The following is a 26,065-nucleotide window of genomic DNA, read 5'->3' as shown; positions in this document are numbered from 1 at the left end:
TTTTTGCATTAAGTTCATCTGATTTTTTTTTAATTGGGCTGGTAAACTCTGTTTCCTGAACCCCAGTCTAAACTGTCTAGTAAAGTTAATAATTAATTTTTTGATATGTTGATCACATTTTAACTTTGACTGGAAGTGACTGGAAAATACTATACAACCTACCACACGTACTCATAGCCAATATTAATTGTAATTTAAATTAAACAAATATTCAGATGCAGTATATATACAAAATAAAATGTTTAATTTTTTATTTTTGAAATGTTTTAATCGTTTATAGGTTAGTTTTTAAAAATAGAAACATTTTAATAAAAAATAATAAGCATACACTTGCATTATATCTAGTTAAACAGCCTCAAACATCCATCTTTGGATATAGGTCTCTTCGCAGTCGTTCTCATCAAATGTATTTAATTTGTCAGGATTTGTGATGATATCATCGTCATGATTTTCGAATACTTCTTTAAGCTAGACAACATTCTGGCAGGTCTCGCAACATCAGCTCTGGCATATAATTAAACATTGAAGAAAAATCCGGCTTTACGACATCCGCTCATTTTGATGCAATTTGTTTTGCACTTGCAGGAAATTGTTTTAAGCAACGAATCCGGTGTATGTTCTGCAGTGGTAGGGATACTCTCTAACCCACGAGCAGTTTATTTCCAATCCAATTCCGTGGCTCTTCTTTGCATAACTTTTCTGGCACGTTGGATGCATGACCACGCTGTCAATATTTTCAGTATACACTTGTATTCTTCATCACCACGAATAATTCTTGATGATAAAAGAGTTTGAACACCACGTTTTTGAACTATAACATTATTTTCGGTTGTATCTTCTCTACATACTATACACTGCTCCATTTTTATTGCAATACGTCTACTCCTAAGAAGAGCGTCGATCGACAAACTGAGCCTTTTGATGCGAGACAGGTTCGTTCCTGTTTATGGCCTGCTGCTGATGACGTCAGCGCCTAGGGTTCGTTAATCGCTTGTGTCTCGTTAAACTTGTCATAGGCGTAGGACTTTAAATGTTGATTGTAACACAAAAAATCATAGAAATCAAAATTGTATAAAATATAATTCTCTTCATTTTTGTTTATGTACAGCTGGTTCCTAAAAAAACTGTACTACTCTTAGTAAGATTTGATCATTTTGAGCAGAAAAATTGATTGGTCTGACATTATATTATATTTATTATGAGAGACAAATAATAAAATAAACAAACAATTGATTACATATGTTAATTCATAAATTGTAATAAGTATTGTAACGAATATATATTGCCTACCTCAGGGTAAGAATATAGGATAGAAAATTGGGGACAGAAACTATGGGGGCAAAATAGGGCAAGCAAAACAATCGTTAAGTATGCGAACGGCACTCAGGGGGTTGCTGGAGAGCTGGGGTTGTGGGTAAGTTGAAATAAATGGGTCGGATTGGGGTATCTACACAATGAATGAAATAAAGGGGTACTTACTCAAATCTCCTGGACAACTGGGCAAATAGGGACAACAAGAAAAAGAACTTCTAGCTATTTGAAAGGAAAGGACGCCGCTTCGAAGAATCCTAAACTTGCTGGATTTAGGAAAAATATCCTAAAATAAAAAACACATAAAGGGTTAGGAGATTTTCCAAAATAAATAAAAAAATGGATCCGAGAAACAAATCAAAACGTTTATTTTTGTCTCATACAAACAGTTATCAAACATATAAATGGCACAAAAAATATACTATATAAATAGTTGACAAATACAGAATAAAAAAACTAACATGTGTCCGTTTACAAACTCCGTTTACAAAGGGGTTGGAGATACTACAAAAACTTACAAATGTTACCGCACAGAGATTAACCTTTTTTTAAACAAACAAAACAAATTAATATCGAAACAAATAAAGCTAGCTGTCATATGTTAACATTAAATTAAAAAAAAAAACAATTAAAATGACAGCTAAGTTAAACCATAAAATTTACAATTTATTAAATATTACAATTCCTTTAAATTTTAATGAAAGCAATCAATTATTAATAATTATCAAAAAAAAAGTCTGTCTTTACTTTAAAATTTAAAATGTTAATTGTTACCTTAATTTCACTTGTTTCTCTTAACTTCAAAGAAAAAACTTGCTACTATCTCTGGGATTGGAGCTGCAAAGGACAAAACTCTCAACTTGGACAAAAGGAAACCATTTCCATACACAGGGACGATTGAAACAGGAACTTGGTGGAGGAAATCAAGCTGACGACGGGGACATCCTATATACTCATTTTACAAAATTTCTTCAGTGCCGGTGCACAAATCTTATGGTGATTACTCTGTTTTAAACTGCCATTATGCAAAGAGTATTATCACTTAACCGGTCTTAAGACATAACACAAAAAAATTGAATCGACTCGCGATTCAAAATCGCCCAAACATCTATCTACTCTGAAGTTTCTTGCTTGACTCTCATTCTAGCATGTCTGCCCTGCTTGGAACTTAAATGTCGACTCCTCTTTGCGTTAAATTTTACAAATTCCACGCCATAAAATAAATTTCCCTTTACGTCTCACAGCTAATTTTTGCCTACAAACTTAAAACAAACAATCTACCCTCCACTTGACCTAGTTCTTAGCAACGAACCGACAAAAAATAATCTCGAAACATCTACTTTTAAATTGGGTAACTGGAAATTTTTTACCTCACAATACATACAGAGAATAGGGGAATATTAATGTAAACAAAGACAAAAAAAATATTCTCAGTTAATACGTCTTAGAAAAACCATATACCTGACTTGCAATATTATATTAGGGACTCGAATGTAAACAAATCGTTTTCAACGAAAAAGAAAACACTCTTTTAAATTCGTCGAAATAACACATAAACACATAACACGTATTATATTGATTTTAGTTTTAACCGGAATAATCTTCTATCTGAGAATGTAACAGAGACAAACACATCTATATTTTGAAACAACTGAATACAAAACTTAAAACAGAATTTTTACTATTATCTGGATATTATATATTAACAAATTTAAAACGCTACAGTATTAAGGTCTAAATTTTGATATTATTTTGAATTTCTGGAAGATTGAAAAAATTTCTCATCTGTAAATATTACCCTGTCCCAAAAATCTTAATTTTGTAGCTGATGGTTTAAAGTAAATATAAGTCTTGATTGCTTCTGTTTAGGTGTAGAGTTTGTTTTTTTGCTGCAGTTCGGTACCTAAGACGCGATGCTTTAATTCTGCGCCAAGTTGTTGTCTTTCTTTCCGGTAACTGTGACATAATTCTTGCAGTTTTCGCATCTTCAAAACGATTCTCTTCTAATCTCTCCAAAAGCGTACGATCTTCATGAGCGGTAGATATTTTTGGTCTTCCAGAACCTTGCTTTCTTTCGAGAGTTTCTTGTTGTCTCCATATTCTATTAATATTAAAGACTGTTGTTCTGCTTCGCTACGGCAGATAGTGACCAACCATCTTCTAATTTCGTCACAATTCTTGCTTTTAGTTCTCTGCTAGCATGTGGAGCCATTTTTTGAGATTGAACAGAATAAGTTATCTGTTAAATTTTAAGCTTTGGCAGTAACAGTGACAGTATGTAAATAATAAGTATTTATCCTTCAAAATACACTGCTCAATTTTCTACAAAATACGCTTTAAGATCCCATGCAAAAACATACAGACATACGAAGAGATAAGGAGTCTTCACTTCAAAAATATAAAAGAGATCAGTGGAATATTATGCGATCAAAAATTAAAGAATATAAAAATTCATTAATTGAATACTTATAAAAACAACCATTTTTGAGATTAGGACATTGGCTATGTGAAAAGAGGCCATAACAAAGTACAGAAGAAGATTTTGAAGTTACTTTCGAATGACATTTGTTGGAAATAATAGTCTTTCAAAACTAAGAACAGATATTGTCAAAATATTTAAGAAAGAATATTTTTAATTTTTAAATAGCCAAAACTTAGTAAATATTTTCTTTAAAAACATTGAATGTGGTTTTTACACTGGTAATGAAAATTATACTCAAAATATAAATAATTTTAAGTATTTGCAAAAACAGTTATACTGGAAATCGTAAAAGATTAGTATATTATTGAATGCTGTAGTGTGGGAAAGAGATACGTGAAACAATTTGGATTAAAATCGACTTTTGTTCTGATAACAAATTTTTGAGTGTATATTAAACCAAAATATTTGTGATTTCACTCATCCATGTAAGCATTTTTATTTCCGCAACGTTCATAAAGTAGTTAATCAAACACACATTTTTACTTAAATTTAAAAGTAGGAGAATGCATTGATACCAGTCAAAAAGTGGCTGCAAATATTTTGAATTCAATTAATAATAATTAATTTTTTAACAAAAATTTTATTTATAAAAAAACACGCTGCTCATGACGTATATACATGTTTTTTTATATCTAAGATGATTAATTAATAATCTAATTAATTCTTAATATGATGATATAAGGTTGCCTGAGAAAAACGCGAGGTATCAAAGATAAAGTAAAATAGAGTTAGCACGCAACGACACTGGTTTGACAAGTGATAATATGTATATTATTATATATTTATCGACGCATGCTTTACAAACTCACACAACTAACACTGCAAACCAGTAGCGTTGCGCGCTAGCTCTCTTGGAGGGACAATATCCATGAAACTGAAGGACCAATGGAACTTTGTAATCAACAGGGAGATTTATAAGGCTGTCAATGAAAAAATAGCCAGCTTTTCAGTAGTAGATCAGAGAAATTAATGTTTTTTTACTCTTCTAGATCCTGATAATAGAAATCTAAATTTAGTTATAAATACCAAGAAACTTCTTAAGTTTATTAGAATAAATAGCTCTAAAACAAGAATACACCTTTTCAAAAATAAATTTTTTTCAGATGTTTGCATGTACGAAGTGCGACAAAACTTTCCACAGTAAAGCTCGTCTCAAACGGCACATGTTCTCCCATAGAAATAAAGTCGTAACCTGTGATGTCTGTGGTGAAGAGTTTTCCGATGGCAGGACGTTAATGAATCACAGGCATAGTCATAGTAGTGTTTCCGGTAGACAGTTTCCATGTAGAGAATGCGGGAAGACTTTTGGATCCAGGAGTTCACAACAAATACATATTAGGATACACACAGGTGAGGAAAAGTAATTGACGATGATACAGTTTGTAACATAAATTTGTGTTACATTTTTCATTTAGTGCATTTTAATTTACATCTCTAGAAACGAAATCTTTTCCATCATGTTACGGTAAATGATCCATTCTGTCCAAACGTACTTTAGTAATTGGTCTCAATTCTAAATTTTGTGGGGTTGAAGAACGCAATGAGTTTGGAGAATTATCCAGTGTGTTGGAAGGACGACCCTTGTTTCTTTGTACTGTTTTTTCGCCCAAAATTAAAGCTTCTGCGATATAAGTACGAAAGTGCAGAAAGTCCATGATTAGTTTTTTCGAATAACCCAAATAGAGCCGAATTACATTAGGCCTTGGCAATGTAGAGTAGAGTAGAGAATTTATTTAAGTACATAACAAATACAAAATTGTTTGTAGCAAGTAAAAAAAAATACATAGTTTATAAAAAAGGAATATAGATAACTAAAGGGCCTGCGTAGCGCAAGTGGTAGGATGCTTGCCTCGCAAGCCAATGGTGCGGAGTTCGAATCCTACCGCCGGCAAGAACATCTAGACATTTTAAAAATGTCTATAGGCCCCAGGTCGACTCAGCCTGAATAAAAATGAGTACCTTGGGTAAAACCAGGGGTAATAATAGACGGTTGAAGCGTAGCACTGGCCATGTTACCTTCCTTGTATACCGTAGGCCCTAGATATAGCAGACTACCCTGCTATACTCCCAAAGCCGCGACAGCGGTATAAAACGGGAGACTATTATTATTATATAGATAACTAACCCCTGCTGAAATCCTAATAGCTTTCTTTCGCATTCTAAAAATTTGAAGTGCATTTGTTGAATTGCCCCATATGAATTGCCACCACAGTTTAGGTGACAGTGGAATAAAGAAAAATATGTCATTTTTAATGTTTCAAAGTTGACAATCTTTGCTAGTTGGCGAATAACAAATAATGAACTTGATAGCTTTTTCTTAAGTTGTAAGATATGATCCGACCAGTTCAGTCGATTATCTATGGTTATTCCCAATAGTTTAACAGTCTCTTTGTTATCTGGATCATTGTGTAAATTACTTACTACAAGAGTAGTACTACAGAGTTAAGTTTTAATTTGTTTGCACAAACCATGAGCTAGATTTAGTAGAAACTTCCTCATGAGACATTTTTAAATCATCATTATTTTTTCCTGATATAATTATTGTTGTTTGATAACCTTTTCAATCACTTCCCCAAAAGTAGAAACAATGCTTATAGGTCTGTAATTGTCAGTTTTTGGGGAATTACCTTTTTTGCAGATTGGTAGTACTTTTGAGTATTTTAGTAATTCTTGTATTCTATTGGGCTTGTTTCATGTTTTCGTCTTTCGTCCATGAGGTTCATGATCTCTTGCGTTATCCATTCTTCTTTGGTATCTTTTTCTTGTATCTTCTTCTTGTATCTTTGGTATTTTTGTTTTTAGGGCAGTCCATGTTACTTCAATGTCTGTCTGTACCAAGTTTTCGATCGTTTTTAGTTCTTCCTCAAGCTTGATACTTATTTCTTTTTTCTGTTCAGGGTTCTTCAGTTGTGAGATGTCTATTTTTCTTGTCACTGTTTTCTTTTTGACTTTGAGAAATCTTTTTAATCTAAAATCCATTATAACTGGATTGCGATCGCTATGTATATCAGCTCCAGGGTATGTTTTCGTAGATTGTATGTACTTTTTAAAGGTGTTATTGAGCAAAATGAAGTCAATTTGATTTCTAACAATTCTGTCTTTTCTGTCTGCAGATGATTTCCATGTGTATAGCATTCTAGGATGTTGTTTGAAGAAGGTATTTGCTATTAACAGATTGTTTTCTACACAGAATTGTACAAGTGTATCTCCTCTATTATTCCTGGTACCTAGACCGTATGCTCCCATGTGGTCTCCTTCAGCACCACGACCAATTTTAGCGTTAAAGTCACCCATGATCATCCTTATCTCACCTCTTTTTGTCAGTTGCATTATTTCATCTATGTTGTTATAAAATTTTTCGATTTCTTCGTCGGACTTGTCACTTGTTGGAGCATAGACCTGAATAATATTTAGTTTTCTGTGAGTTGTTTGTAATTTCAACATTGCTACTCTATCATTTAGAGGGATGAAGTCTCTGAGTGATTGAGCAATTTTGTTCGATACTAATAGTGCAGGTCCATATTGATGTTCTGTTCGGTTCCACCTGAATAGTATATGTATCCATGTTTTGTTTTTTGTATTCCTGATCCAGGCCATCTTACTTCACTCATCCCCAAGATGTCTATTTTCAGTCTTACCATCTCGGGTTCAGTGTTTGCTAGTTTCCCGGACATAAATTAACTGCGTATGTTCCAGGTGTCGATGCGTACTATTCGGTCGTATATTTGTATTCTCTGTCCACTTTCTTGGGTAGTTGACGGGGGGATTCTTCGCACCCTCTCCCCATTTAAGGGGTGCCCCGGACTGAGGGCCATTTTCTTTTTCTCTTGTGAAAAATATAATGGGGTGGTTCTCCCGTTGCCTTCCCCATCGCAGTACTACAACCATTTAAACTGCTCCAGTCATGCTTGTGGTAATCCAGTTTCAAGCCGGTCCAGGATCATTTCCTCTACGCCTTGAACTATTACTGATGATCGCTGCTGCCCTTCACCAGGGAGGGATAGGAAGTAGGAAACTAGATTTTGGAAGGATAAAGGAATGGGACATGATTTTCTCTCAGTAAGGAATTGAGAGCAAAGCATGGCTCGCGTGGGCAGGGACGCTTCCCTGAAGTAGATCTATTTTCCACCAGGATTGTAGAAAAGTGTCTGCTTGCTATCCGAAGTCAACTATAGAGTCATCTATAAGAATAGAGTCATCTATCTGGCTCTAATTTGTCGTAGGGGCGACGTATTGTCTAAAGTATGTCATTATTGTTTGGCTTTTGACTGGTATCTACAAAATGTACATCATTTCGCAATTTGAAACTCACATTCTCAAGGATCTTTCTAAAGAAGTAATAATTATTTTATTAATTTGTACTATTATTCTTAGGAGAACGACCATATGGGTGTAAGTATTGTTGGAAAGCATTCGCAGATGGAGGAACTCTTCGAAAACACGAACGGATACACACCGGAGAGAAGCCTTATGCTTGCGCAGTTTGTCCAAGGGCGTTCAATCAACGAGTTGTGTTACGAGAGCACATACGATCGCATCATTCGGGACCAGACCCAAAGTATTCCAATAGGTAAGTTTAAACTCTTCTAATTTTATTCATTTGGGAAAACTTGCAGATTCAAAGTTTATTTAGTTTATTAGTTTATTCCTGACATACATGTTAAGTAATTATTTCTTTTTCAGTATGACTCCTTTTTGTTGTTCAGTATGTTCCGATATGTTCGCCACATCTCAGGATTTAATTTTACATTTAATTCACCATTGCGATATGAATACTGCAATGAAACGTCAACCACAGATTGGCCCTAGAAAATACAAACGAAGGAGAAAATTGAAGCCTCACGAATTGGAGCTGATGTCCAACAGATTAGAGGATGGAGAAAATGAACAGTCTGAAGTAAGTGAATTTTTCAGCTATTCCTCTTTTACTCGTTGTATAAATTTATTTCATCCAACTTGATGTTGATATTTTCATTGCTGTCTCAACTCTGTAAGAGCAGTAATAAATGATTTCTTAACTGTCATTTTCTGTCCATAATGTAAAATATTTTACTGCCAGACAGCTGACCGGTCTCCTCGTCGATCAGACGAAAAATGACACGCGGAAGAAAAATTCCTTTTCTCGATTCATATTGTAAAACAAATATTTTAAAGTATGTTTTCCCGTTTGAAATTCTAAATCGCGATTCTGAAAGCGCTAAATATGAACTCATGATATATACAGAAAAACGATTTATTCGGTGTAATTAAGAATATACAAACAAACACTCATAATACGTCTCATCGTTCGGAATTTAATGTTTTTTCTAAAGTTTTTTACAAAGCAAACTAAAACCTTATTCAGAATGGAATTTGAAATACGTGAATTAAAACGTATAAGTTTTATGAATCGTTATAATACTGCTTACTAAAAGTTATATGTACTTCTTGATTTTTTGCTGTTTTCTTTTCTATGAGCTGTTTTAAACAAAACACAATCAGTATAAAACCTGCCTACCCTGAATTCACTTTTTTGTTCCTCCTGGTAATTACAGTATTCAGGACTATCTGATTATGAAGCAGTATATACCAAGTTTAACACTCTCAACAAACCCTACGCGAAAACCCGAGGTTTAGGTAGGATTTTTTTCGCTCAGAACTTTCATAGATTTCAAAATTTATGCTTGACTTCTGGATGGCATTTTTCTTCTGTGGACGTACACTTAATTTCAGTGATTTTTAAATAGGCTTATCTATTTTCAATAAGGTATTTCCTTTAATTACAATTAAGCCAAAACATCATAAACCCTGGATTACCAAAGGTATCTGCATATCAGCCAAGAATATGCAGAATATGAATATATATATATATTTAACCAACGTCTGTGTCACTGAATATATCACCAACTACAGAGAAACCTATCTAAAACTTATCAAAACAGCTAAAAACCTCTACTATCAAAATCGTCAGGGATTTAAAATGCTGTAAATGGGATTCAGCTACCAAATAACTATGTTTTGATCTCATTAGATGTAGTGTCATTGTTTAACTTTAACATCTCAATAAAGTTAATAATTGAAATCATACAAGAAGAATGGTCTAAAATAAAACAATTCACATCGTTATCAAGAAAAGACTTTCTGTCATTAATAACATTCTTATTTGGCAGCACATATTTTTGTTTTTGTGATAAATTCTATAAACAAATATTTGGAAAACCAATGGGCAGTCCTATTAGCCCTATTTTAGCAACAGTTATCATAGACCATTTAATAGACCTTGGAATATCAAAATTGTCGTTTTCACTAATAAACTCCTGGACAAAATTAACGCACCACTCATATTTTTCTCAATAATTTTTATTTATTGATAATTTACTGTACGACAAGTTGCCTATGGACCTTGTTTGACAGTGACAGTTGTTATGTAAGCTAATAATAGTCTTGTTTTAACAATAATTTGTATTAAACTTCGTTTTAGACTAAAAGTGAGTTAAATTTTTCATTAAGAGTGCCGATTAAAGCAAAGTGCTTGTGACAAACAAGCTTTTTATTGTGATGTTTTTCATCAATTGCATGTTTGGAAGTTCATTTGCATAAAAATCAAATAAAAAAATGAACCGCCAAAGAAATTTGTCAATAGAGGAGGCAGTGCGAGCATCGACTCTCCTAGATGAAGGATATTCAATGCGATACGTTGCAGGTTTGTTAGGAAGACATCATTCCAGCATAAGTCGCAAGGTGAGGCGATATAATGAAACAGGGTCGTACCATCGAAGGCCAGGACAAGGGAGAAAACGTTGCACTAATCAAATTGATGATCGTTTTTTGAGACAACGTGCTCTCAGAGATAGGAGAGTCACCAGCAATTTGCTAAAAAATGAACTAGCAGATGTTCGAAATGTCGCAATATCATCTCGAACAGTTAGAAGACGTTTACATGAAGCAGAATTGAGCAACAGGAAACCGGCCAAAAAACCCTTGCTTACCAGAGAACACAGGGTTCAGAGATTGAATTTTGCAAGATTGCATCAAAATTGGACCATCGATGATTGGAAACAAGTTCTTTTCTCCGATGAGACTAGAGTAAGCCTAAAAGCTCCAGATGGTCGTGAGCGTGTCTGGCGAAGGCGAGGAGAAAGGTTTGCCAGCTGCAATATCTCTCCTAAAGTACCTTTTGGTGGCGGCTCTAAAATGTTTTGGGGGGGAATTTGCTTTGAAGCTCGTACGGAGTTGGTCCCCATACGTACGAGGTCTATGAATGCCCATTATTACTTAGACAACATTATTATCCAACATGTAATGCCTTTTGCTCCGTTTCTTGGACCTAATTTTTTATTCATGCAAGACAACGCTCGTCCTCATGTGGCTCGACAGGTTATTGGCTACCTAAATGATGTTGATATTCCATTACTAGAGTGGCCACCTAACAGTCCGGACATAAATCCTATAGAGCATCTATGGGACTATCTCAAAAAAAAGATTCGAAGTCGTAGACCACCTATTGCCAATCACAACCAACTCATTGAGGCCGTTATTGAAGAATGGGAAAATATTCCGCAAGCTTTTGTTGAGCATTTGATATCAAGCATGCCTCGACGCATAAATGCAGTCATAAGAAGTAGAGGAGGGCCTACACGGTATTAGTGTAGATCCAGATGCATTTTATGGTGTTACTTTACTATTTTTTTTTCTTTTTGTAGTTTGGAGTTATGCTAGCTTATTTACGCATTTCCGGCAAAAACAAATTTTTAAAGAAACAATAGGGCAAATTAAGGTCATAATGGACTTGTTTAAGTCATGTTGGACTTATTTGTAGGTGTTTATTATTATTTCAATGTAACTTAGTTCCATTTTGTGTTTATATTGTAAATATTTAGATTAATTAAAGTGGTGCGTTAATTTTGTCCAGGAGTTTATTTATAAATTTGTTGATGACATAATATTGAGTGTACCATTCAACCATATCCAGGCAGTACAAACAATCTTTAATTTACTTCGTTAAAATATTCAATTCAGTTCGAGTATGAAAATGAAAATAGTATACCTTTTTTAGATACCAAAATCAAAAGAACAAATGACCACAGAATCATATTAGATTGATATCAAAAAGATACTGCATCAGGCAGATTTATAAATTATTATTTTAATCATCCTAGAAATCAAAAATTAAACACAATTATATCTATGAAAAATCGAGTAACGACAATGTGTGATCTGAGTTTCCTAGATATCAATTTAAAGAAACTTTTTGAAATGTTTTTAAACAATGGCTACCCAAAACATATATTAAAAAAACTCATTTATAACACTCACTTTTATAAAAGAGCTTTAATAAATAATCCACAACCAGTTATATACAAAAAATACCTTACATACGAAATTTAACAGACCAAATTGTCCCACTTTTCAAAACATTTCCAAACATTAAATTAATTAAATACAGTCCACTTCTAAATTCAAGGTTATTCTCAAAACTAAAGTTATAACTCCAAATTCTCTAATGAGTAACACAATTTACCGAATAAATTGCACTCAATGTCAAAGTTGTTATATTGGTCAAAGTCAACAGTGGCTTAACAACGTGTCACTCAACACAAAAGTGACTCATAACACTCATAACATAAGAAAAAACTCTTCTGCATTAGTGGACCACCACTTGAAGACAGGACATAACTTTGACTCTAATAATGTAAAAATCTTGGAACAAGTTGATAATTATAAAAATCGACTTTCCCTTGAAATGGTACACATTAACAAAATTCCTGAATCTATCAATTATAAGACTGACACCAACCATTTAAGTAATATCTACTGCAACATACTAAACAATATATGATATGATTATATATATTATACATTTTATAAAGGACTTTTTAAATAAAAAAATTTTGTGATATGATTGGATTTTATTAAATGTTTTTAAATCTTTTTATTTTGTAGGATTTGGGAGACAACTTCACTGATTCCGAAGAAGAAAAGGAACGGAAAAGAAGGTACACTCGCCGACAACCAACCAAAAAGCCACAATCCCCAGAATCTCCCAAGGAATCCGTCTCAGACTCGTTTGCGGAGTTATATAATAGTGTTTCTTCAACAATAGGTAATAATTTTTTGTACTTTTCTAATTATGTCTTCTAAACGTGGCATCAGTGTTAATAAGCATGAGATTAAATGTATAATATGCATACAATGTATATTTGATTCATTAAAATCAAACGTAGAAAAAATCGTAACGAACAATTACTGAGACATATTTTTTTTGTTTCAGAAAATATCAACTCTTTGGTGAATTCAAAGTCATCACCGAAAAGCAAACAAATCAAGAAACTGAAATCTGACCAATCAATCAGTAGTAGACCAAAAATGATCCATACCCAAAAAACGCGGGTTCCAGTCGAGGCCGGGGAAGATGGACGCATCAGGCATAAAACGAAAACGTTAGTCACCAGAACTCAGCCCACTGAGATCAAAGCGACAACCGGTGAGTTATAACGGGGCAGAATTCTTTTTTGGTTTAGAAGATGGGTTGGCAGGTGGTGTTGGAAGTGGAAAGGTCGACTTAATTTTTGTTGATTTAGTTTTTTTTATTGTAGACTGAAGTTAGTAATATAGTTTGGTTTATTTTATTTTATTATGTCTTTTCTTTGTGTTATACTTATTGCATAGTAATAATGATAACGACAGTCTCTTTTTCACATTATTAACATCTCATTTCTTTAATTTTTTTATCCAAAAGAAAAGAATAAGGTAATCATATAAAATGTTTTATATGAAAATATCGAATATATTTTCCATTCTGGGGATAGTCTAATAACCCTTGATTTTTTCCATTTTTTCTATTCTCTTTCATGTACTTGTTTTAACAATTTGTCAAAATTTTCTTTTGTATCTCCTTGACAATATATGTACGTTTCTTGATTTCTTCTTTAGGTGTCTTGTCCGCTGCGAACGTTGGCTATTATGTGGCAATACTGATTTTGGTTACGGCACTTCTGAATAGTACGACTGATATGAGCCTGAACGATTTTCGCAGATTTTACAGCCACGATTGTTTTCCTGCCTGTCCCCGGCCTGCTGTTTATTTTTCACTGGATAATCTCTTAGTAGGCCTTACTGATCGAGTCTCAATATGTGGCCTAGATTAAAGTCTTCCTTGTTTAATTCTGCTTACGATTTTTTTTTCTCTTCCAATTCTCTGGATTACTTCTATGTTCGGTAAAGGATATACGAAGAATCCTTCGTAGATCCATATTTCGAATGCTTCTAGTTTTTCCATGAGCATCTCTGTCAGCGTCCATACCTTCGCAACATATAGTAAGATAAAAAAATGTAGCTCTTAACTAGTATTAGTTTTAGAGGAAGAGACAAATCCTTGCTTCTGAGGAGCTTTTTGAAGTGAAAACTTCTTAAGCGACGTTGTGCACTTGGTGGATGGGGAAAAAGCATTGAATACGCTACAGATTTTTGCGACCGTCACCGCTACGCAAATTGGTCTAACAGCTCGAGAACGGCTCGACGGATCATGACTTATAAGGTCTCGTTTGAAAGGGGAGAGGGTAACTAATACAACGAATTAGTTATTGGAACAGTTATTGGGCCGATTGGAGCATGTGATGTTTTAAATGAAAGGGGTACGTGTGATGTATATAAGACAAATTTTGATTTATTGACTTAAAGAAGGCTTCTGACTGAGTATAAAATAAACAACTAGCCGAATCCTTAGCATATGACACATCAAATCAAACGACCTGAGACGGGTAATACATATGATTAAGAATAATAAATATTTACATGTAATTAATATTCACAAAAAATTAACACTTATAATTTAACGCAATTTAAAAAGTTTTCACTTCTATCGGCACTCCCTTAAGTGCAATACCTTCTTTTTATATTGTTGGAAATTGCTCTAACTCGTTATGTTCTCGCCTTAATTTCTATGACTTGCTTCCATTTTTCATTTACGTTGGTTCCAAGGTATACGTAAGATGCTACATGGTCAATTAGTTTGTTGTTTAGTAACTGTCGATCAGGTTATGCAACCTTATGCTTTTATATCAACAATACACTATTTTAAACACTGTTTCTACGTCTATATAGGTACACATGCTTTTTGTCATAGGTCTGGTAACCCTAATGACGTCCATGCTCCCCATAAGTTTCTGTGTATTCGTTGACGCCGCCAATTAACTCAGTTAACAGTTAACAACTCTTTCCTTTTTTGCATTCTTAATAAAACCTTCTAGTTAGTAACGTGGTCGGTGTAGGATATCTTCAGGATTCGACGGTAAAGCCACATTTCGAAAGCCTTAATTTTCTTGCAGGTAGCGTCTGTGAGAGTCCACGACTCAACTCCGTACAACAGTATAGGAAAGATATAACATCTTAGTAATCTCATTTCTATGGGTACTAATAAATCATGGCATTTGAATAGCTTAGCCATTTTTTAAAATGCAGGTCTTGGTTTCTCTATCCTACATTTGATTTCTAGAGAATGGTCCCAATTTTCATTGAAGTTCATACCAAGGTAGGTGTATGTTTTTACTCTTTCAATTATTTGACCATTTACACTGATTCTTTCAATTTACTGTTCCTTCTTAGAGATCATCATACATTTTATTTTCTTAATGTTCAGTGAAAGTCCTTGTCACTGAATATATCACCAACTAGAGAGAGACCTATCTAAAACTGACTCACTTCTGTGATTCTTTTCATTAACTCCTGGAAGGCTTCATAACTGTCAGCGAATACCACCGTGTCATCCACAAATCTGATTTTCTTTGAATTCGAATTCCGGCTTCAATATCCTCTACTGCTTCTTGAAAGATTTCCTCAGAGTATATTTTGAACAGCAGGGGTGATAGTATACATCCCTGTCGGACTCAACGTTTGATTTTGATATCATCGGATTCTCCTGCCTCTGTAACAATATTTGCTAGTATCTCCATCAGCTCTTCGTGTTTTACTGTGTCAAATGCTTTATGGTAATCAATGAAGCATGCATAAATAACGCAATTCACATCTCTACATCGTTGAAATAGCATTTGTATGCTAAAAAGATCCTCTCTCGTACCTACTGCGTTCCGAAAACCAAACTGTGTACGGCTGATTTTTTCTTCGCATAGTCTGTATATCCTTTGAAGACGCCATTTTGTGGCGCTAGTTTCGTGACGCTCGCCTCAGCATTTTACTGTGGAAAAAAAAGTAATAGAACGCCAGTATAGAAGCTTGGCTTTAAAAAAAACATTCAAATTTGTCAATTGGTTCCGAAGTTATGATTGATCTACCCAAACCGCCTGATACTGATATCGCCTGAACTATTAGTTCATTGCTTAATCAGCTATTGACGTTAGTTGCTTGATTGCTTTATTTCGTCCACAACAGCTTGTAATGGTTGTTCTTTCTTTGAGTCGAATTTTTCTTCTGTTTCAATTCCTTAATCCTGACTACTGTCATGTTTTGGCCTTTTTGTAACCAAACAGTACAAGAATATTTTGAAGATAAGATGATATAAACAAGATCTGAATCAGCAGATTTTAAGAAACAATATAAAAACGAAACCTTTAATTATAAAGTTAAAGCAGAAAAATTGGCTAATTTTTTTTTAAATTTTTCATATGAACAATTAAAAACTGTAATATAATTTTTTGATTAAAAATTCGCAAATAGAAATTTTTTAGTTGAAGAAATTCGCAGAATTGAATAGTACATCGACAAATAAACACACATCTCGGTTTAGTACACAGACAGTAAGTACTAATTAAATATGGGATAGATATTACGTTTACTTTTAATGATATAATTATTAGTTTTAAAAAAATGAATTTTTTTTTTTTAATTTAGCACCAGCCAGCGTTTACATAACACGTCTGGTACATCTAGTAAGTTTTGTCTTTGGTGTGACTTATTACTACTATTAATTAATTAACACTTTTTTATTCAAAGAGAAACAATCTTATTAGCTGTAATCTCTGAGAACCGGAAGTATCATCATCATAAACAGTTACTACTTTTGTCACTTATAAAAGTCTCATGTCTTAGACAAAAGCTTGCGTAAACGGAAAATCAACATATGAAAACCATTTAACAATAGTGGCTGTTAGCTGCAGTAAAGAGAAAATGCAATTGTTTGGATCTTCTTTGTGTACCATGTTTGTTCTTAAGCGATTGCTTTCGTTATGTTAACAAGCTGCTGGAATGCTTCTCGGTGGGAAGGCTACAAGAAACAATTTCTCGACAGTTTGACCTGTCCATTCTCGTATGTTACGCAGCTCGACAGGGCAGTTGTTTTCTGACTCAGCGTTTTCCTTTTATTTTGTCCAGAATGATCAACCGGAGTAAGTAAGCCCTCATTATATGACCAAAGTATTGGACCTTTCTCATTTGGATGGGGTTGATCAATTCTCTCTATTTGTGCATTTGTGCATGGTTTCTAGCACACGCCCTTGGGATATGTATGTTGTCGTGGAATTTTGAGCATGCTATGGTAACACCACAACTCGAACGTTTCTAATTTATTTAGATTTTTAACTTTTATTATCCAAGTTTCACATCTATATAGCAAAGCGGAACAAACGTAGCATTTTAAGACATTGGATAGAGATGATCCACAAGATTTTAAATACAAAAGACTACCCTTCGTTAAATCTCTAACAAATAAAATTACTGCCCTCGTCAAACTATGTACGAACATAAGAATTGGTAAGTACAGATGTATTAATAACAAAAGATTATTTTTTCATGAAAATACCAGTAATATACACTACACAATCTATATACTAACGCGTTTAGGTTGTGAAGGTTGCTATATTAGACAGACAAGTAAATGGCTAAAACGACGCATTACTTAGCACCAAAGGGACTGTCATTGAGGTATAAATACAAGCGCTGTTGGTCGAACATTTCAACAGCACAGGTCACTCTTAGAGGCGTGATCAACCTGAACCTTCTATTGTTTAATACAGAACGTCAAATAAGGAAGCTTTTGCATGCCAGTTTTATTCTGGTCGAAATTTCCTCATTGCTCTCAACCCAGTCATCAATCCAGCTGTCCAGATATCTAAAATGTTCAATCCTCTCCAGTTTTTGTTATCTAGTTTTAGTATCGACTCTATAATATAAATCTTTTCGACCAACATCCCTTTTGTTTTCTTTACGTTGATGGTTATACACTACACAATCTATATACTACCGCGTTTAGGTTGTGAAGGCTGCTATATTGAACAGACAAGTAAATGGCTAAAACGACGCATTACTTAGCACAAAAGTGACTGTCATTGAGGTATAAATACAAGCGCTGTTGGTCGAACATTTCAACAGCACAGGTCACTCTTAGAGGCGTGATCAACCTGAACCTTCTATTGTTTAATACAGAACGTCAAATAAGGAAGCTTTTGCATGCCAGTTTTATTCTGGTCGAAATTTCCTCATTGCTCTCAACCCAGCCATCTATCCAGCTGTCCAGATATCTAAAATGTTCAATCCTCTCCAGTTTTTGTTATCTAGTTTTAGTATCGACTCTATAATATAAATCTTTTCGACCAACATCCCTTTTGTTTTCTTTACGTTGATGCTTACGCCCTTTTCGTTGCGTTCATTGATGACCACGTCCAACAGAGTTTGAGGGTGTTCTAGACCGTCTGCCATTATGGCGATATCTGATGGATGTTATTAATCATTTAAGCAACTATTTTAACACCTTTTCTACGTTTAGAGTAGGCATTAAACAACCTTTCAGTTGACAAAAAAGACAATATAATTTTTGGGGCTTCAAAACAACGAATTGTTAAACCATCCACCGTATAGCCCCGACCTAAGTCCCATCGACTTCTTCACGTTTCCAAAGACCAAGAATTCAATGCGTGGACAGCGATTCCAGTCGCCAGAAGAAGCCATCGATGCGTTTAAAACAGCGATTTTGCAAGTGTCAACTGAAGACTGGAATAACTGTGTTACCAATTGGTTTAAACCTATACAAAAGTGTATCGATCTTGGTGGGACATATTTTGAAAATCAATAAAGTACTTAAAGTCTATATATTTTTTATCTTTATGGCTATATAAAAAACTAAAAGACAACCTTCGTATTTATAGCACAATCAACACGAGTCTGAGCAGAGCCACATTTGTTTGTTCCTATCAGCTTACGAATTATTATTCCTTGAGTAAAAATTTTTTTCGGTAGCTTTTAAATGTTAGAGTGCGTTCCACTCATGTTACTCCAAAGTACTTTGGTTCTGACCAGTTTTCTAAGAGTTTTCTTGTCATGTTATTCAGATGATAAGCGCATACCGGGGTTTCTTACAGTTTGGTCTTAACGGATTATTGTTCTAGTATTCCGATAGCTTTTCTACCGCGGTAAACAATTTACGAGTTCTTGTAAACACCTCCTCTGAGCAGCCAACACCGTATTATCAGTATTAATAAATCCTCTTTTTCCACGCTGTCTATTTTCCATAATTTAGTCAAAATTCAGTGCACGCTTGACGTGTCTATTGTGTGAGACAATTTTAATGTGAATGGACTACCTAAGTCTGAGGTTGCAATGGGCGGGTCTTAGAACCTTATTTCTCCCATAAGAAGTTGAAAATATTGATTTTTTTAATTGTTTAAAGAATAAATAAGGACTTATGGTTATGAACATACATTCTGTGCACTTGGTATTATTTGTTGTTCGTGAATTTGTGAGTTAACAATATCAAAGTATTAAGATATTTACTGTCAAAGTTCATATTTTAAGGTTAAAAAGTCATGACAGATACATAGTATAAATCTGAAAAGACAATCACAGAATATCTTAAATATAAGCAATATTAAAACAAACTAACAACTACTTTTACATCATGAGATGTATTCATTTCTGTCTCTCTGAAATTTTAGAAGGGAATAAAAAAAACTTGCATTTTGTTCACTGTAATGTTTACAGCTTGGAGCAAAGTACATAACCATTTTATTAATTAGATGGATTTTATAATAAAATAGCAATCCTTATTCACCTCTTAAACTACAGTCTTTATTAACTACAAATCAAATATTTTTAGTCTTTTTATGGGATAAAATTACTGGCACCTAAAAAAAAATAAAACATTAATTTAAATATTATTCAACTTCGTAAATAAATTCAATGCCTTCATGCCAATTCATAACCTTAAAATATGAACTTTGAGTTACACGTAAAACAGATTTGTTTGGAAAGGTTTTTAAAATCCCCGCCCATTGTGACGTCAGAGCTTAGATAGTCCATTCAACAATTTAAAAATTATTAAAGCCCCCGAAACTTGATATTTTATCGGAGACTAACACAGCCTTTCTCGTCAAAAGTCAAATAGAGACTGCTGCATAATTTAAAATGAATAAGTTTTTATTTTTGAGTAGTTCCAAATAGTATTTTTATGGTTCAAAATTCCGAAATTGAGATCCTAAAATACATACCTGCTAAAATTTTATGTAAGTTTTATTTGTACCATGTTTGCTCTTTCCTTAATATAAATACAAAACTACCCTCAGTCTATACTCGGCTGTCGAGACTATTTTTATCATTTACATAAGTTCTTACTTAAATATGTACTTGATTCTAGGTGAAAGAGTTCGACCTCGAACGAAAAACGTCAACTACCATATCCTCCAAGAAAAACTACCTCGAGCCACTTTCGATGAACCTCCAAAAGATCCAACTCAAGAGGCAGTTGATAATCTTCTAAAACAAGAGAATGTTTTTGTGGAGCCAGACCCAGAACAAGAACATTTAGATCAACATTCTCAACCCAATAATGGCATCATTTATATGGACCAGTTCGAAGAACCACCAGAAGTTGCATCTGAACAGACCGTAGAAAGTGAATCGCCCTCGACGGTTGAAATAAAAATGATGACAAGGTCAAGGACGAATAGTAATAGCTTGAAACCCGGCAGGCACATCATAGGTCCGGGAAGTAAAGTAAGCTTATAAAATTAGAATATTTGTAAGTGTGTATAATTACAATACTTAAATTTTTATGACTGATATGCCAATATCTATTTAGATCTTCTTCATTTATTATTCTTCTAGCGCACAGTTGTGTTGTAGTTTTATTTAACTCTCCGGGAAGATCCACGTTAATAATTCTCCTCCTAGCTCCTGGGAATTTCGAAGGTTTCTCTTTGTGTTTCTTATTCAGATGGTCAATTAACCGGTTCTTTAAAAGAGAAGTGGTAGAACAGGACACATTCAAATTAGCAATAAACTCATTAGGCTATAGAAATCTTCGGTTTCAGACAAGAAACATTTATATAATACTTAAGTAGAAGGGAAATGACCCTTTATTTTCCTTTAGAGTAGATCATTGCTCTTATCTATCGACACTCTCTGTCTGAAACGTTGCCTTTTCTGAGAAAGCAAGAAATTCAGAGACCTCATTATCAAAACAGAAGATAACCATAACCGTCTTTCTGTAAATCAATGAAATTGTGCTGGACTGCAAAAACAGTTCAAAATTCTAATTAAAGTTCTAATCATTTAACCAAACAAAAACCATCACTTAAATTTCACCTAATTATCGCAGATAAGGACACCCTCAGGGAACTGAGGTCTACTGCTTCCAGTCTCAATATGAGAGACACGATGTACAAGCGTCTCCTAGACTTCTATAATCCCGGATTTTCAATTCGGATAGATCTCCACTCAAGATACATTGACATAAATCGTGACTTATATCACACATGCCATTAACAACTGAAAAACTACGTAATAGACACATTTCTTGAGACGTCCAAAATTCGATAAGGTCTATCAAACAGGCCGGATTAAAAAGCTTCATTGGCAGAGATTCTAAGGTATTTAATCACGCACACCCATAACTTAATTTAGTCAAAAGATACTGTGAAAATTGATGAGTTTCGCTAAATAAAAATAAAATTCAGACTATGATATTCATAGGCCTGTTTCAAACGACATTTGATGATCTACGTGAACCTCTAGATGGAGGAAGACTCAATTTCCAATTGTCATTGTCCCATTTGGAGTTCAATTAACAAAGACTCTCAACTGGGACACTGACATAAATACCTAGGACACTGAGATTACAAACAATCTCAACAGGGAGACCTTTTATACACCTATACAATTTTGCTAAGGTAGCTTACCTTATATCTCTTCTCTGGGATAAATTCCAAATAAGCTCCTTCCAGATCATTCATAAATCTGTTAAACTTCTCATTCAAATCCATTTCTCTCACATTCGCAAAGTCACAGCTTACTTCAGATATTCTATTATGGAACATAAATATACCTTTCTGTGTAATTGACCCGAAAGTAATTTTTTCTTCCTGATACTTATCCATTTCATGCAATGAAAAACCAACCTTGTCCTTTGTGGTCAGAGAAACCCATTTCACATACTCCGGCCATCTCACGCTGTATCTCAGAATCCAGGAAAATGTTATCAAGACAGTTTTTCCTCGAGTTGGTTCCAAAATTGCTTGATTTAAATTTTAACCTCCCTATTCTAGTTGTGTTGACGTTATTTGTACAAAATTCGACATTGAAGTCACCTGCCAAGACAATGGGTCTCTCCATACCAACACTTTCCAGAAGTCTATCTAAAGTTGTTAAAAAATGAGTTATTTTCTAATATTTATAAGGAATCTTTAATGCAGTAGATTGTTTTTACTCTCTACATCCTGAATTTGTTGGTCTTATTGGTACTTACGCCTTGATTTCGAGTTGATTTTTCCACTTAAGTGCAACAGATCTCCTAATTTAAACCACTCTTCCCACTTCTCAATGAAGCTGTTGGGAGATCTGAACGGAACCATTTATACCATCTATGGTTTGACGAAATCATCAAATCTGGCTAGAAAAAGGGCCAGATGTGCTTCGATATAAACATTAATACTTACATTTATTTTCTTTAAAACAATTATACAATATTCAAAACACTTTTCTATTCAATGTGAATTAAAATTCAGATTCTTCATAACAAAAATACAACTGAATCGAATCTGACCGAAAAAGCTGCCAGTTTAAATCACTGTAAGTGGACTGCTTGAATCTCCTCTTTTTTTTAGCCAATGTTCTATTATACAAAGCACATCAATTTTCTTGCAATTAAAGTTCATCTACTCTATTCCGTAATGATTGCATGTAGTATCCTTAGGTTGATGTTTGTTTCATGAATGGTATGTGGGATTTTAAGGACACCTTCCACTGGTTTTGCAGATTCAGAAAATGGTGAAGTCACTCCGTCAGGCCATATTTCTGAACATAATTACCTAGGTCGGTGTTCCAATGGGACTACTAATTTGAATCAGCTGCAATATTGGTATTTTTTTTATGGGTATATCCAAGTATTTTTTGTATGTGTTAATAACCGTTGTAGCCGTACTAATTTACATCTTAAAAGCAAAAATGTCCATTACAATTTGATACTTTTTTATATCTTTATATAAAGTTAAATATTAATTTCTCCCGATGACGTGGTAAAAATATTTGTGTTAAAGGTAATGTTAAAAGGAAAGTCTTTAAAAAAATGAAAATTAAAAATTTACCTGGGTCATTATTATATTATGATATGTAGAATGTTTGTTTCTTACTATATACATACAAATTTAGTGGTGTATATAAGACAATGGTTATTAAAACATACGAAAAATACTTTAAGTGATGTACCCCCTCAAAAAAAAACACTGACACTGCACTGCACTGGGTACATGTAAAAGAAACATAAAAATACTGACATATGTTTACTTTTTCATCGGTCCCCTATCAGAAAATATTCAACATTGTAATTTAATTTGTCTTGGCAGGTTATAAAAAAGGTAAAAACTTCGATGAATTTGTGTTTTCACCACCATTAAAGGTGAACTTAGCTGGACCAACTTGAACTTTTTTATCCTGCTGATTTGCTAAATACTTTACTTTACTTCATACTATTTTTTGGAGTGCTATTAGGAACAACTACTGACAGGGATTGCTTAATCGCCCATATCGGCGAAAAGTGGGTACCGCTTGACTAGCGGACCCTACCTTATCCCCTCCAGATCTCAAGAGCGAATTCATGGTACCACTTCTTCTTCTTCTTCCTATGCCGTCCCCATTAACGGAGGTTGGCGACCACATTTTTAAAAGCTTCTCTGTCTTTTGCAACGTGGAATAATTCGTCTACAGTCATGTTTGTCCAGTCTCGAATATTTCGCAGCCATGACTTCCTCTTTCTACCTATTCCCTTTTTGCCATCGACTCTACCCTGCATGATGACCTGCAGAAGACTATATTTATTATTTCTTAGTATGTGTCCAAGGTATGCAGTCTTGCGTACTTTTATCGTTCTCAACAATTTTTTGTCTCGACCCATCCTTCTCAGCACTTCCTCATTGGTGACCCTAACAGTCCATGGAATTATCAACATTCTCCAGTATATCCAAAGTTCAAAGGCTTCAATCTTTTTAACTATTTGCGCTTTTAGTGTCGATGTTTCTACCCCGTACAATAGTTGCGACCAGACGTAACATTCAACAAACCTCAGTCTCAGCGCAGTATTCAGATTTTTGTCACAGAACAATTGTTTGAATTTTAAGAACGCTGCCCTTGCCATTTCTATTCGTACCCGGATACCATGGATGGTACCGCTTAAGTGGCCAAAATGCCAGACCCAAACCAGCCAAAGGCCAGGCCAAGACTGAATTCCTTCTCCCACGCCTCGATAATCTGTTTCCGGTAAAACAAAACCCCGGGACTTGATTTAATTTCATTTCTCAGCGATTGTCAGTATTGACAAACAGTTATCATTCCGTTAGCTCCAATTTCCAATTCAAATAAGTGTTTGTATTTTGTTTATTCTATTCTAAAAGACACTGAAATGTTTTTCTTCTTAAATAGCATGGAATTAGAAATACGTGAATTAAAACATACACAAAACGGGATTTTAAAGTGCTACAACATATTTGTGTGATATTTCTATCTTAACTATACTTTCCAAATTATTCGTACTTTTGTTATAACTTTTAGATTAAGTCCCTTTTAATGCTTTTAATCAAACGTTTTTAGGTACGAATGGTAAAGGAAGGCATGATAATCTCCAAAAACCGTAACAAGAAATCTGAATCCGAGAACGAATTTCCTGCCGATTCTCCTCCACTTTTACAGCACATAAAGCAGGAAGATCCTAGTCCGTTGCACGAATTGGCCGAAATTTCCATGCAACACGCAAACGCCAACGCCCAGCATCTCTTTAAGTGCGAAATGTGCAGTGAAGTATTCACTGATAGGGCTCAATTACTTGTTCACGTGCCCATACATATTTGATAATTATTCGCTGACATTCAAAATGTATTATTTAGGAATGGAAGATGAGTAGGTGGCTTTCAGTTTTTAACTAAAAGGAAATGATTTGTTTAAAGTGGCTATTAAGTACGGAACCTGCATTTTCATTTGTATATATTTTTACTATTAAAATAGATCCATTATTTAAGTAATTTAGTTGGATTTTACTTTTTTTTGTACCAACGCAGTGAATTATCGATCTGGAAAATATTTAGTTTAATAGTTTTCGTTGCCTTAAAATATCATTTTGTTATTGCTTCATCCTAAAAGTTATTGTATTTTTGATTCTAATTCATTCTCGTTCTAATGTTGATTAACTTATTCAAATAATTCTGCTTTTATATACTCAAATAGATTAAATTAAGTCCACATATTTCATTTGGTCTCATTTAAACATACACGTTTACCTATTTAAGGTATTTAAGGTTATTTTGAACTATTATACTCCAACAAGAAACTAAGGAGGGTGACTAATAAATATAATGTGTATACGAATTGTACGAGATGTAAATCAAATACGCCGTTTAATAATAAAGATATCAAAATAATATCGGTTCACAATATTTTGATATTTTTCCGTGCATTTTAATAGGCAATATACGGTCTTTTACATTGTGCCAGCTGTAGCAACAAACGCATTCACGATACGTTTTAGCAAATTAAAATTTGGTCAGCACAATTTATCCGAATTCGTAATTATTTACTCTTTATCACTGGCGTTTCATGAAGGCATTTTAAAAATATTGTTTTGTATTGAAATTTGAATGTATTTGAGACATTTATTTTATAAAATGAAAATAGGTAGACGTGTTTTTTAATAATTTGTTTAGATAATTAATTGCCAAATAACAAATGTACCGATTGTTACTCAACCAATAGGGATGGGATGTGGGATATGGAGTGAGTAACTTCGAGCCGGAGACCCCTAACCTTTTTTATTTTCTGGTCATCTATTCACTAGACACAGTGAAGTCTGACCCGCTTGGATATCTG

The 26,065-nt window shown here is 34.0% G+C and overlaps 1 protein-coding gene across 4 annotated transcripts in view; it reads left to right on the top strand.

The window, feature by feature from the left end:
- LOC140444947 (uncharacterized) overlaps nucleotides 1-25,224 on the top strand; it is a 69,273-nt gene extending 44,049 nt beyond the window's left edge. For 3 of the 4 annotated variants that reach the window (XM_072536662.1, XM_072536659.1, XM_072536660.1), the window contains exons 10-16: nucleotides 4,897-5,143; nucleotides 8,168-8,363; nucleotides 8,477-8,690; nucleotides 12,716-12,875; nucleotides 13,044-13,256; nucleotides 20,352-20,710; nucleotides 24,797-25,224. In XM_072536662.1, the coding sequence (XP_072392763.1) occupies nucleotides 4,897-5,143; nucleotides 8,168-8,363; nucleotides 8,477-8,690; nucleotides 12,716-12,875; nucleotides 13,044-13,256; nucleotides 20,352-20,710; nucleotides 24,797-25,054 (1,647 nt within the window). In that variant the 3' untranslated portion in view covers nucleotides 25,055-25,224. Of the gene's footprint in view, nucleotides 1-4,896; nucleotides 5,144-8,167; nucleotides 8,364-8,476; nucleotides 8,691-12,715; nucleotides 12,876-13,043; nucleotides 13,257-20,351; nucleotides 20,736-24,796 lie in introns of all 4 variants that reach the window. The other variant, XM_072536663.1, reaches the window with a different exon arrangement.
- Nucleotides 25,225-26,065: the final 841 nt, after the last annotated feature.

This window comes from Diabrotica undecimpunctata, chromosome 7, assembly GCF_040954645.1.
Source record: "Diabrotica undecimpunctata isolate CICGRU chromosome 7, icDiaUnde3, whole genome shotgun sequence".
Taxonomy (NCBI): Eukaryota; Metazoa; Arthropoda; class Insecta; order Coleoptera; family Chrysomelidae; genus Diabrotica; species Diabrotica undecimpunctata.
This window is presented reverse-complemented; position numbering and strand designations above follow the sequence as displayed.